General features: G+C 38.3%; 1 protein-coding gene across 1 annotated transcript; it reads right to left on the bottom strand.

Moving 5' to 3' along the window:
• Positions 1-1,567: 1,567 nt before the first annotated feature.
• On the bottom strand, positions 1,568-11,138 carry LOC105938954 (hydroxysteroid 11-beta-dehydrogenase 1-like protein). Its single transcript, XM_012880914.3, has 6 exons — positions 10,935-11,138; positions 7,320-7,450; positions 5,851-6,054; positions 5,668-5,761; positions 4,781-4,946; positions 1,568-4,678 (listed from the first exon to the last, which is right to left on the bottom strand). Exons 1-6 carry the CDS (start codon positions 11,017-11,019, stop codon positions 4,495-4,497), a joined length of 864 nt encoding a protein of 287 aa, XP_012736368.2. The 5' UTR covers positions 11,020-11,138; the 3' UTR covers positions 1,568-4,494.
• Positions 11,139-14,986: the final 3,848 nt, after the last annotated feature.

The following is a 14,986-nucleotide window of genomic DNA, read 5'->3' as shown; positions in this document are numbered from 1 at the left end:
TTAAAAAAAATAATAATATGAAGGTGTTTACTTCATTTGAAGAGTTCATACATTTGTTTTTTTTTTTTTCTTCTTATATTTCAGGTTATGATGGTAGAGAACCCCATTTACTGTGTATAATGATGCTTCAAAGGAACTCTGAAAGGAATTAAAAAAAAGAAATAAACAGTTAGATAACAGAAAAGTCAAATAAACAGAAACGTGTATCTCATTGATGTGTTATTTACCTCCAGTATGATGCTTGAGCTTCTGAATTAGCCTTGCGTCGTCGTCTCAGACTTGGTTACTGGCCACAGGGGCAGCCGCCCAAGCATGTAACAGGGTGCCTGCATACGAGGATCTGTGACAACTCTCCAAACGTTTTCCTGTGCCTCATTCCCACGTCACGGCGTTAATGACTTTATGTCACCGCGTGGGCCAATTAACATTGGCACTTTGAAGCCGTTTTGTGAAGCAGACAGCCAGACAACAAAAAACATCAGAACTACGTCGCCATTGCGGAGGATGGCAATTAGAGCGTTGCATTACGTCCCTCTGGCGAGGCTGGAGCGCTCTGTGTATTGTGGCGATTTCACACAACCTGCTGGCAATTTCACTCAGCAGGTTCCTTACATTGCTGTTACAGACTGGACTCTGGCCTGGTTCTAAGTCGCTTAGTCAGTACACTTCGCCATTATATTAAAAGTCAGCTCAGTCTGCAGTGACACACAGTATCTCTGTTATTACTATGTGCATTGTTGCTTGAAGAAATGTCCAAATAATGCGTGATTTTTGTTATTTTAAAAATAATAAAAGCATTACAGTGTGTCCTGCAAGCTGCAGTCAAGCCTCATATGTGATTAATACGACTTCCTGGGATTTTCCCCCCTGAACTAAAACAGACTTTTTGATCAGTGATTGTTTTTCAGTTTTCTCTAAATGGAAAAACAAGTTCTAACCACTTAGTTTCAAAGGGTATTTGCGGAAAACCATAGCACGGGTTAGTATTGGTCATGTTGGTTCTGTTGTTTGCCCACTCTAACAAGATTTTATGTGTGAACACATTACGACAATAAAGGATTCTTGATTCTTTGGTTTTCCTGCTTTGTGGCAAACTCATAATGGCATCTGACTGATGCTTCTTTCTGCTTTTCAGAATAATTTATTTTTGCGTTTTGCAAATAGAAAGTTGTTGATCCCTCTTAACCATCAGCATTCTATTTAGATGGATTAAGATTTTCCAAGTACAGAACCCATGTTTGTTTAAGCTGGTGGAAACAGTAGCTACAGCCAAACACAATGACTGAGGTAAGATGGGCGCACATACATACAATAGAAAAAGTATTAATAGCACTTCAATTCTAAAGAAATGCCAAGAATAGAAGATAAAAGAGTAAACACCAGAGTAAATACTGCACAATTATTGATATGGCATACTTAGGTAAAATAGGATGAAATATTCAAGTTTAACAGTGGTATATTTCAAATTGTTGTTCATTTTAATCTTTTTTTTTTTGTATTGTTATACACTTTGCGATTTACACTGGTGAAAGATGCACTGTATATAAATTTTACAACTTATTCAAAAGGCATATAAAAAAGTTTATTTGACAAGTATAAGAACTCAGCCTATATTGTTCCTTTGATCCAAACTGAACCTGGGACCTAACCCAGCTTCAAACACAATCAATCTTTGTTCAAGTGGTGCTTGAGTCCTGTTCGATCAACTGCATCAACTTGTCATTGTGTCATAGTTTGGATTGTTTGCATGTGTTTTTGGAGATCAAATAAGGCAATTTATGAAGCAACAGGAGAAAATCTGCACAAAATCAAAACAGATCAAATTTAAAGGTGCACTCCATTTGATTAAATGATTTCCCTGACTCCCTTTTCTAACAACTGATCACTGGAAGGCTACGATTAGCAACCACAAATCATGCATTCCAGCCGGTAAACATACACTATATGGTATAAGTGTGCTCTTTCAGCAGAGTCCACAGTACACCACGGATTAAAGTTAGACGGGGATTTGTGGAGAAATGCCATTTGTGCTCAAAGTAGTAGGGAAAACAACAGAATTGTGTGTAAAGACTGTCGATAGTCAAGGGGCATGCAGCATCACCACGACCCTAATACAGGAATACAAACTATTTTAGCTGGATTTAAGTTGATTGCCACTGGACATTTCAAAGTCTTCCCTAAATGATGTCGTGGAGCTTGGAAATATGGTCTTCTTGAACTCAGAAAGGGAAGATCTGTCTATCCTCTGTCAAGTTTCACAGGAAGTCAGCCATCTTCGCTTTGCTCCTGTCTTTGGCTGTACGCAGTCACTGCTAAACGGTCTGATCTTGACCAAAAGGCCACATCCAGGGGAAAACCTCCATAAAGTACTCGCAATGTACTGCATTGATGTGTCACAGTTTGCATAGTTCCAGTGAGTGTTGGAGGGGTTAGAAAGAGATGCTCTAGAAGGGTGAGAGGATTTATTACCAAGCATTAGTAGCTCTAATCTGTTGCAGGTGTTTCTGGCTGTGCTCCCAGGCCATGCCTGCTGTCCTCTCCAGGAGGCCCAGGCATTTTGCGCATGTTTAACAATGGATGGCGAAGAAGGAGGCAGAACAGAAGGAGGACTTTCTTCCTTTCTGCGGTGCCTATGGCGGGGTTTCTATCATTCTTACAATTATCTTAAGTGTCGAGATAAGGACAAAGAGGACATGTGTTTCAATTACTTCCCTCCATCGTTGTATCAGTCAGAAGTCAGGAAACTGAGAGGAGCAACTCACTTCATTTCCTCTAGAATCTCATCTATATGTGTTCAAGGGAAAATGCCTTTTCAACTGCACTAGTTTTTTTTTTTTTTTTTATGACAAGGACAGCTCAGTCTTGACAAACAGTAGAAAACTGCTTTAACAGTGGGGAGCAGCTTTTAGAGTGCGCTACAAAAGGGGTAGACCACCGGGATGGATTGAGCTTCACAGGGAGCCTGTGGTGCCTTTGGGGTTGGCGAACAAAGGCACAAAGGAACCCAGAGAGAAGGTCCCGCTCTGTGAGGAGTCTGAAGCTGTTAGTATGGCTAAGTTTGAGAGGACACCACTAAAGAACACAGAGAAGAATGGAAATAACGGATGTGACGCGCAGAAAACAGAATACTGGCTGGTCTAGTCGTTCGGATTGTAAAAAGAAAAACGTAGAACATTAAACATTGATTGTTTGATATTGTCAAACTATAAATTAGTTGTTTACCTCACCCCCTGAAATGCATGATGGTGTTGTACCTGGAAACTAGCTGCTGAGGTTCATTGTTGCTGCTTCACGACTTAGGCACTACTGCCCTCATGTGGACGTACAAGGAACACATGCATCCGGCCAAAAGCATTTTCATCAGACTTGATTAAATTAGTGTTTGGGAGCATTGCGTAAAAAACACTCAAATTAAGATCTACATGATATCTACACAACAAATGAAAATCTGATTGCTTTACATGAAATAGACCACCCTGAATGATCGTTTTATATAATAAAAAAACATTTAAAAACTTATAAAAGTAGGGCTTTCCGCTATGAAAGAATTTTGAGTTTTACATATATGTATGTATAGTGATATGAAGGACCAACGGAAAATGATCTGGCAATCGTCTTGATAATTTTTGAGCACTGACGTAGGTGACCTTTAGAACAGGGTGAATTCAAAGGCACTGCTTTCTCTAAAAGCAGTGAAAGCTTTAGGACAGATGAAGAAAACTAATCGAAATTGCCTTCATTTGCCAAAGTGCTATTTACTGTCATGGATTTCTAAATTTGTTTCCTGCTTTTAAGATTTAGCCATTTTTGGTGACGTTTCAGGGTTTGAGTAAATGAATAAAAAACAACAACGCACAGTGGCGTGTGTGTGTGTGTGTGTGTGTGTGTGTGTGTGTGTGTGAGGGTCATGACACACACACATTTATTTTCTAAACGTGTGTATGAGCTGTCAAAGTCATGTGAGGCAGCCAAACAATAGTTTAAACGCTGTTATTCTGACATGGTAATACTTAATAAAATGGATTTATGCATCAAAACCAAAGCTGATGTTAATTTAGTTTCCTTTGTTGCCGTATATCATCTGAGTTTCTTGCCATGTGAGCCTAAGGGGTTCCCATCTATACATTACACAGAAACTCACATATACTGTATCTCCAAAACTCCATTTCCTGTTTTGCTTATATAATTTTTTTCTTTTGTTACAAACCAAACTGTATTTTTCTTACCTATCATAACGTTGAAACAATGTGCAAAGACGCAACAAGACTGCTTTTAAAAAGTCTGCAGCCATAGCCGCATGTGATTTTAAGCTGATAAACAGTCTGAAAACAGGGTTTTGACACAAAAAGAGGTGCATTTGCCTTTGAAACATAAATTTTAGAGACATTTAAGTGGATTTCAGAAACAAATATGATCAGAGTTATTTTTGATGTGGGGCAACCGTGCATCATAAACTTACAACAATGAAAAAATAAATCACTCTCAACATGCTTTCTATGGATTGTAGTTCATGGCGTTCCGGATGAGATGGTTTGTTAGAGAGGGAAACCAGTCTTTGGTGAGGGTCATGACATATGTGTACCAGGGGTAGTAAAGCTCCAGCTGCCTCGTCGCTCCTGTTATGATGATATTCAGCGCAGCTTCTGACGCAGGGTAGGCAGGTGTCGTAATGATTCCCCTGCAGTACAGGGAAAAAAACAACAACCTGTGTTTAACAACCAGCAGGTACAGTTCACAATACAAGATGTTTCAGCATTTTCACTGTATATGTTTAACAAACCTGACTGCATTCATCGCTGTGTCAGTATCAATAAGTCCCAGCGAGCAAATAGAGACGGACACGTTGCTTTCCTTCATGGCGAGTTCATGGCTGAGGGACCCAAAGAATCCGTTCAAGGCAGATTTTGTTGCAGTGTACGGCGCCGTAAAGGGATTGCTCAATTTCCCTACAAACCACAGACACATATGTGAGAACGGTGCAGAGCGCTAGAAGAACGGATCGGGAAATAGTGCTCTACGCGTTTGGTCTGAGTTACCCCAAATAACAAAGACAAGAAGCATTTCAGATGTTTTTAAAGACGACCCCATGTACAACCCATACAAACCTACAAACCCAAAATGTCTGACTTCATTAGAGCCCGTGGTTTGAAAATATTTCCCATTTAGTGAGAAGTACTGTAACTCTAAATAACACACTTTGTATTTCTCAGAATTGGAAATTTAAGGTTTGTTGCTGTTAATTTGCTATTAAATGTAATGTACTATCAAAGGTTACAGATTTCTTTTAAGAAAAAAATCTAAATAGTAACGCTTTAGTTTTCCAGGCATGATATAAAACACTTACAGGCCTTTAAAAAAAAAAAAAAAAAAAGCAAATTAGTATTAGCAGAGGTCAGCCTGTTCTCTAGTAGTGCTTGGTACTGGCCCCTTGGGCTGCAGCTCAATAATTAGTGTGGTAAATCAAACTTTCTGATTTGTGATTCTACTTCTTTGACAAGGATTTCATTTTAATTTCAACGAAAGTTTGCAAAATTAATTAAAAAACAATCAGCTCCAAAATGAGTATTTTGGTCTAAATGTTATACACAGTATTTCCCATATGGCCCACTACTATTACAAGCGTACATGTATCTGAATTTGCTTTCAACAAGTGTCCATTAACCCTACCTGCCATTGATGACACTATTATCATAGACCCTTTACTTTGCTCCAGTGAGGGCAAGGCTCTCCAGGCCATCTGTATGTAGCTAAAGAAATTGGGCTTTAGGAAACACAAAAAAAGAGAGATAAAGAGAAACATTCTTGGTTTTAGGTGCCGACAGACCATCAAGGTGCTCCTCCCTCTGTTACCTTCATGAGCCACTTGACGTGGTCCACGTCTCCATCCCACATGGCAAAGCGAGTTGCGCCGATGTGGTTGAGAACCAGGTAGTCCAGGCCTCCCAGTTTCTCCAGAGCAAAATCCACCACTTTTTCCGGGTCAGACTCATTCGACATGTCTGCTGGTACATAAAGAGCTTTCTGGGCTCCCAGACTCAGACACTTCTCCGTAACCTGTGAGTCAAAATGTGCAAAAAATGAATAAAACCGCTGACACTGGCCAGAACATTAATATAAAGCTTGTATAATCCATATTGAAACCATCTAATTATTTTCTATATACAATACTAAAATGTATTATTTAAAAAAGTGGTTATTTTTAGGGGGTTCACAAGGCTTTAATGGTTCATTTACGAAATAGCACAATAAGTAAAACCTCCATTACACTGACCTTTCACATACTGGTTTTATTAGAAGTATTTAAAACAACATTTCTCAACATTTCCTGCAGATATAATCCAAACAGGGTCATGCAGAAACATGAAACAGAGGTATGTGCAAAGTGGAGTACAGAGTTTGAGAGATCAACAAGTTGGTGGGGAAAGGTTGATGTTTCTACACACTATTTTTTCAACACTCTGCTGAAGGAAAAAAAAAAGTATATCATTCTGCAGCATCTCTGCACTTGGGGCCAATGGGGCCCCACCAGATGTCGCTGTGGAGCTCTATGTTCACAATAATCAGTGGGACATGATCCTTCTTTATAGAGCAATATTGTAAAAAAAAAAAAAAAAGACGGATTAGCTTACCAATAAAATTCTGCTATAAACATTTGTGTTCATATATCTGCCAGAAAACTGACAAGCTGAGTAGGTTAAATCCTCTTGAGGTGCCTTGATATTGGGGCTGGCCCACCAACGTTTGTTTAAATAACGAACATCTTAAATCACAGTGCGCATGTCCAACACGCTCTTAGCAGACAGCCATGTGGCACAAATCCTCTGGCCCCAAGCTTGGATCATCCAATCAAAATACTGGAAATGGACACGTTACGTTTATGTTCTGCCGGATAGTGTGCAGCCATATAGTGTTGGTTGTCCCTGCTGGCTCATTGAAGGATTGATGTTTATCTCTTCTGTTCAATAAATGAACATTATGAGTGAACCTTAATTTGTAATTTTATGTTGGCCTATACAAATTAAATTACATTTAGCTTATATAAAATGGCATTTCTAGTGTGTTGGTTTATGCTAATTTATCTGTTTCATTTAAAGCGGATCAAAGTCAGGTTGTATGTATCACAGAAAAATGTGTTGCTGCTAATCGTTGTTGAGTTTTTATGCCCCACTTAACTTATCATGCCAGAGACGCCACTGATCTCAGTTATATCCCTACTTTTTGGAAGCATTTGGGTTTTTACTTTAGTATTATAGCAACATGGGCTGTAATTAATTAAAGACAGTACCAAAGGACAGAAGAAAAAGGGGACAAAAACTGACCTGCTGCAAAACCTTCTCCCTTCTCGCTGTGATAACAATCTGGGCTCCAAAGCGGGCATAATGATATGCCATTTGTTCACCAATACCAGAACTGGCCCCTGTGACCAACACCCGGGCACCTTTGAGAGACTCTGAGATGAAAATAATAGATTTAATAAACAAACTACTTTATTACTTATAGCACAAGCAGCAGCAGCAGAAGAAGAAGATATGATAGTTGTAGTAAATCTGTGTTCCCAAATGCACAAGATTCCAGTTATTGTATAAGTTACCAGCATTGTATAAGTTACATCCTGCAGAAAATACCTTTCATACATAGTCAAATATCTACCGCAGATAACCTTGAAAACAATAAAAATGTTATCTCAGCATGTAATTTTAATGCATCTATAATCTTTTATAGCTACACTACGATTGGACAATCATAGACATTCAGTGTGTTTTTAAAGTTGAATGACATCCGTGTCACTCATTAAAATCTTGTGGGATAAATGTTTTTTGACCTTGAGCTGAGTTTGCAGCTCGCCAATCTGTATAGATTGCAACTCTATGAAAAGTATTACATTTCAGTACTAATGCACACTGATTGGGTTATCAGACAAATACCTCTGGGATGGGGGGAGTGCAACCTTCTCACTCTTTTCTGAAGCTTTTACAGTTGGAGATGTAACAATTAGGTGATAAGAAATTGGTAATTTGGTCTGCATTGCTATTAAAAAAGAAAGTAAAATTGGGCTTCAAGATGGATTCACAGTAAAATTATTAGTCTTTCTTGTACAGTTCTTGAATCTACAGGGTGTGATCGATAGCTGCAGATAGAAGCGTAGTGATGCATTGTCTATTTAAGCACAAGGCAATCTGAAGTGTTTTACAGGACATCACAAAGAGATGGGGAAACAAACCCGAAGCGTTAGCATAAAAACGTTGCTGGGCGATGCATCGACTTTATCAATTATTTCAAATTTCCAATTCCTGAAGATTTACTTTAGGAAAATGGAGATTTAATTTTTTTTTTTTTTTTTTTTTTTTTTTTTTTTTTGCCAGTGCACTTTCCTGGGCTTCCATGAAACTTTGCACTGTATCAGTCCTGAAAGGAGAAATAGTTTTGGCAATAGCTTGCAATCTCGAATATATGTTTAGGAAAATATATTATCAAAATACTCCAAAGAGGAAAACTTTTTACCCTAAGACAAGGCACTTTAATTTATTCATGTACAATTTTTTTTAAGTTGGTGTGAAGTTACACAAGTGAGGTGGAGCTTGTTCTTGGATGTGTAATACAACTAGCAGCAAACATTTTGTGTTATATTTTCATTATTTACTATGGCGGAGCCTGCCGTCTTGTTTTATGAGCATGCTTTAAAGCTCTTAATAAGTTGTAATTTGAATTTAAGTTAACTTACAGATGAGATTATTAAAGTAAAAGTAACTTTTAAAAAATGATTTCAGCAATTTGCTTTTATGAAACAAAGGGGAAGATAACTGATTTATCAGATTCAGTAAAAAATAAAAATAAAATGTCTGCGATATCCATATCGCCCAGCCCTAGCATTATGTAGACTTGCATATCCATAAATTAGAATGGAATTGGAAAAAAAATATTAATTTCAGCAATTTAAACTCATATTTTAATTACATACAGATGTATATATTTGTAATGTTTATATCTGTTAATTTGGATGATTTTGAATCTTGATCAGGGCTCTTTTTGCATGAATGAATGCATCATTGAGGAATATTACATGTTACAAACTACTGGTAATGCCTATTTGCACATTCTAGTTTCTCAGAGAATCTCTGACTGGACATCCATGCATGCAGATTGCACAGTTCTGTAAAATTAAGGTTTAAAATTATTGCACAGAATGCAGGTAGGACTGCTTCATCGAGAGTTAATTCATGCAACAATAATTTCTATTGTTCGCAAAGGGTCTGCTATCTGATTGTTTGGACTCGGATATCAATCTTATCAGACCCTAAAGAATAGTTGAACTGTTTAAGCCTCTCAGGAAGCGTGTTGGTCAGTGCAATCAACTGATTTCATAAAGAAAAAATGTAAAAAATGTGTGGAAATATTATGGGCTGTCATGTTTTCGTGTTATATTTAATCTGTGTTCATCCTGAGCTGGTATCTGTCTTCATAAAGGTGACCAGTCTGTGGCTTTGATGAGTTGTTAATGAAGCCCATGCAGCTTTCATAGCAGCCTTCAGCTGCTCTGCATTCTGGGTCCTGGTGTTCCTTATCTTCCTCTTGACAATACTCCAAAGCTTATCTATGGGGTTTAGGTCAGGCTAGTTGGCTGGCCAATCAAGCACAGTGACTTCATGGTCGTTGAACCAGGTAAAAGTCATTTTGGTTGTGTGGACAGGTGCCAACTGCTGGTGGAAAATTTAATCAGCTATTCTATTAAGGTTGTCAGTATGAATGCTCTAAATTTTCCTGACTTTGGGCTAAAACACAGTGGACCAACAACAGCAGATGACATTGCTCCCTAAATCATCACTCACTCAGAAAACTTCCCCTCACATATCTTGGATTCTGTGTCCCTGCACTCTTCCTCGAGACTCTGAGATCCTTATTTCGAAATTAAATGTATGTATGTATATATATATATATATTTTTTTTTTTTATCTGAAAAGAGAACTTTGGACCATTGAGCATTAATTAATTATTTTTTCCCCTGGTAAACCATCTCTGATGTTGTCTCTGGTTCACGAGGGGTTTGACACATGCAGCAGAAGCCTAAGCTAGATGTCGGCAAGAACCAATGGGAGCAGTAGCCAAGGGATCCCATGTTCCACAGCTCCCAAACTGGGTTTTCTGTTTTTTGTAACTGTTGTAGCTAAATGGAAATTTTGCTGGCATACTTTAAAGACTACCCTTCTAACGTTTGGGGTCACACAAAGCATGCCATGTATTTTCAAGAAAACTCACATTTTATTATTCAAATGAGTTGCAAAATAAATAGAAAATAAGACATTGACAAGGTTAGAAATACTGATTTCTACTTGGAATAATAATGTTGTCCTTCAAGCCTTCATTTGCACCAGTTACAGACCTTTGGCATTCTAGCTGTCAGTTTGTTGAGGTGATCTGAGGAAAGTTCACCCCATGCTTCCTGAAGCCCTTCCCACAAGTTGGATTGTCATGATGGGCACTCTTATATGGTCAAGCCTCTCCCACAACAGCTCTGTTGAGATCTGGTGATTGTGCTGGTCACTCCGTTGTAGACAGAATACCACATTGACAATATCTAGAAGGTGTTTCTGATTCATTTAATGCTATTTTGACTGAAGAAAACATTTCTAAAGGACTTCCAAACTTTGGCAGGGATGTAAATATATACAAATATATACAGCAAATGATAAATTATTCTGTGGGTAATGAAGTTTTATAATATAGAAGTTTCAACTTCTGAATTTAATTACAGAAATAAATCTGTTTTTATATATTCTGAAAAGGTTGCAATGCACCTGCATATAGTTACTTATCACCATGTTTACCTGGGGATTTGACATCAGCTGACCACATATGTGCACACTTGCAGCAATTAAAAGGTGAAACTGTAAATGTATCATTAGTAGCTAAACATAAAGAAGCAGTCATACACATACCTGGATCAAATGTTGGCCCAGTCCACTTGACAGCTAAGTAAGCCACACAAATGCTCGCAATCAAGATTTTAATGAACATGCCCATTTTGTAAACTTGCTTCCAGTACCATCAGCCAGACTCCCTGCAACAGTTGTTCCAACTTTCACGGGAACTGTGTAGTTATAGCACGTCTGCCTCCCTTTCACTTTTCTCTTTTTCCGGGCTTTTAGGGGGCGGGGCGTCCTGTTGAAGTTTCATTGGACAAGAGGCTGGCATGCCTTCTTGTCAGGGGGAAATGCATGTTATGCTATGTTGTGAAACCTGGAAACATTAGGCCACGAGGCCTCCAAAAAATGCATAAATAAAACATACATACATATATATATATATATATATATATATATATATATATATATATATATATATATATATATATATATATATATATATACTCAAAGTTATTTCATAACAAGATGTCCCTGGAAGATCATATGTGTGTGATTCTGTTTGTCTTCTTGACTACTGTTTGATTGGTTAGAACCGGTGGTCAGATCAGTCAGCTTGTGTTATCTGGAAATTGGCCAGAAGGAGGACGGACAATGTGGATCTTTGTCTAAAGTATGACTGAATGTAGTTTATTGTTTAACAGTCTATTGACCAACCTAGATCTTTTAGCCATTAACTATGGGTCTGTTGCTGTTGCTGCTAAGTGCAGGTTGAAAACAGGAGCTAAAACAGTTGCTGATAGTTCTCTATAGAGCCAAGTTGGAAATGTGGAAATGATTATAATTAAAATACTGTTACTGTGGAGGAAATTCTACTGCAGCTTCTTATCAGTGGTGCCAGTGACTTGGGTCCTGAGAGATGTGCCTGAAAAAATTTAAAACCCCCACTGGTCACATAGCCTTATATGCATAGTATTTTTCAATATTATGAATCTATAAATTACTATTAATAATACAAATTATTTCTTCATAATAATATCCATCCATCCATTTTCTGTCACGTTTATCCCTCATGGGGTCACGAGGGGTTCTGGTGCCTATCTCTAGCGTTCACTGGGCGAGAGGCGGGGTACACCCTGGACAGGTCGCCAGTCTGTCACAGGGCAACACAGAGACAGACAGGACAAACAACCGTTCACACACACACCTAAGGACAATTTAGAGAGACCAAGAGTCGTGGGGTTTTTTTTTGGACTGTGGGAGGAAGGCAGAGAGAACCCACGCATGAACAGGGAGAACATGCAAACTCCATGCAAATAAATCCTTTCTGCATTTCTCCATGCAGAAACGAGTTTCTGCATGAAAACTCAGACTTGAACCCAGAACCTTCTTACTGCAAGGCAACAGCGCTACCTACTACTCCACTGTGCAGCCCCTCATAATAATATATTTATTGCAAACTACTTTTGAATGTTCAGCCTCACCTCTCAATGTAAAGCGTTGGTATCATAAAACTCCTGTGATTCTTATATGGCTTTTTTTGTTCAATTTCAAGATTATCAGATTATCAACAGAAGTGACGTAGAGGTCTTGAAACCAACAGTCCCATGGAGAAACATTATGACTAAAAAAACAAAAACTTAATTCTGCAGAGACACCTGCATGTTCAGGTGGTGTGCGTTTTATTTGTGGCATGCTTTGCTACTATTAGAAAATTGTTTTGAATTTAGAAACTGGGGCTGAGTGGTATAGATCACTTAAAGATGTACAATAACCTTTTAAATTAGGAAAAACAGAACTCCATTGATTGGTTTAATATTGGAAAATGAGCATTGTGAAGCTGTGGGAATTATAAAAATGTGAGTATTCAACAGTATATTACCTAATACAGTATAAAAGAAAAGCATTAAAGAAAAAAAACTAGCACAGGGATCTTTATCTTTAGACATAAAAACTGTTTAAGAATAAAAATCCAACCAGGTGAATGTATTTCATATTGTTAAGATTTCAAGAATTCACATTTGTTTGGAAATAGCTACTCCACTGGGAGGAGATAATTGATGAAAATGTGTAAATATAGAGTATCTAAAAGTATTAGTGGGGAAATATTTATTATATTTTAAAAGATTGTATCAAAAGTAACAACTAAACAAATTTAACTCTTATGTTATGAGCTCAGTTAAGTGTTTTATTTTTTACCTGCAGAGGGCAGTATAGTACCCAAAAATGTCCACAATGTCTTTAATATAGTTTTCAAAGTAAAGTAATTCACACAAAAAATAAAGACACATTGAGATATGTTATTGTTTTTTTAAAACTCCATACACAGTGATAAGGTCATACAATGAAATGAAGGAACACTGTCTTGTAACGATTAAACATTGAATTTTAACATGCTTTTAACAGAACTTATCAATTTCAGTGCAAACTGAAAAGTCATGCATTAGAGAAAGCCACAGATAAGAATTACATTAAAGAATCTAAGTGCTAGAACCAGATGCTTGATCCACCTCTGGTAGAAAAGAAAATCAGACATATATAATGAGGAAAACTGGTTGTGGTTGTCTTATTTTACCTGGAATCAACTTTAATCAAATGTTGACACACACTCAATTCTATTACTTTTTATGCACTGTTTTCTATATCACACTTGCATGAAGAATTTTAAGTCTGTCCTTTTGTCGACTGCAATGTCTTTTTATATTTTTGCTCATCATGTAGGAGCAAACAGACGGAGCAGACGCAATGCAACACTTTTTGTTACTTGTCAAACAAAACCTAGAAACTATGGTTGAGATGCCGTTTTTAATCAAAGGATTAAAAAAAACAAGAACATCTTGTAGTAGCAACACAATACAACGACAAATAAACAGCCTGTCATGTTTTTTGGCTCAGCTGTATGTCTGCTCCCTCTAGCCGGCTTCACACTGACTGCATTCCTTGTACTTTCCGTCCCCCTATTGCATAATCTGCTGCGCAGCAATCCAAACTGGATACGTGTAGGATCCGCTCATGCATCCAGACACCCTCGCCCCCCACGCGCCTTTATTTTAAAATAATACCGGAACCGCTTTACACTTCCTGAGTCTGACTTCCTGTCTGGCTCATCTGGTTTTTAGAATTTGCCGTGTTTTGCTCTGTCATTCATCACACATAGATGTGATCTGTATTTCCGTTCACACTTCAGGGAATTGCGACCCAGATACAATGTTTTTGCCCAAATGTGACTCATAATTGTCCTGTTCGTGGCAGTGTGCACAGCCCAATTTCAATATTTTCACAAAACAAAATCTGATTTGTGCCATTTGTGGTACTAATTCGGATACGTATCGGATATTTTTCAAAACGTCTGCACTCTGAACGGTCACATTTCATGCGTCTTTTACGTCACTGTCCTAGCTCTCGCTACAAACTCACACACAGTAGTAGCAATCAGCGCTCCATAAAGACCGTTGGTAATAGCTTTGCTGCTTTCTTCCTGCCTTACTTTGTCTTGATATGATGTGGTGTTAATATTGTCGTCTCCCATTGCTTTCCCAACAGCTTTGTAATAAGAACAAGGAGATGCCAGCCGGTATCTGCGCTTTAAACGGAACGTCATTGAATTCTTCTAGAAACGATTACATTCCCCATTACTTCGGTAAACAGTGCGCTGCTCTGTGACGTCTCCTTCTTCCATCTGTGCTTGCGGTCTTGACAGCAGTATGATGGCGATCGCATTTAATACTACTATGAACAGCCACCCCAGAAAAATCCGATTTCAGAAAAACATCACAATCGAGCATGAAGACCTGCAGTGTGATGGTAGCCTCCGACGGATGACAGAGGAGGGTTTCCTTTCATCCCCAAGGAGCCAGCGTAAACCAAAACACCATGCATGGCTGACTATTATGTTCTCCTTGTCAGAATCATCTAGCAACATGATGTGGTGGGAACTCAGCATACAAAGGCAGGTCAACAGGTGAATGAAATAAGCTTAACTGTGCTGCTGGGGAAGATGGATGAGCGGTGCAGTGTCTCACACTGATTTCAAGGTGCAGAGGGAGGAGCGTGGAGGAGCAGACAGATACCTGAGCCAGAAACATGACACCTCCTTATGTCCTTATAACGTGGGTCGCTTTCTGATT

Source organism: Fundulus heteroclitus, chromosome 9 (assembly GCF_011125445.2).
Source record: "Fundulus heteroclitus isolate FHET01 chromosome 9, MU-UCD_Fhet_4.1, whole genome shotgun sequence".
Classification (NCBI taxonomy): Eukaryota; Metazoa; Chordata; class Actinopteri; order Cyprinodontiformes; family Fundulidae; genus Fundulus; species Fundulus heteroclitus.
This window is presented reverse-complemented; position numbering and strand designations above follow the sequence as displayed.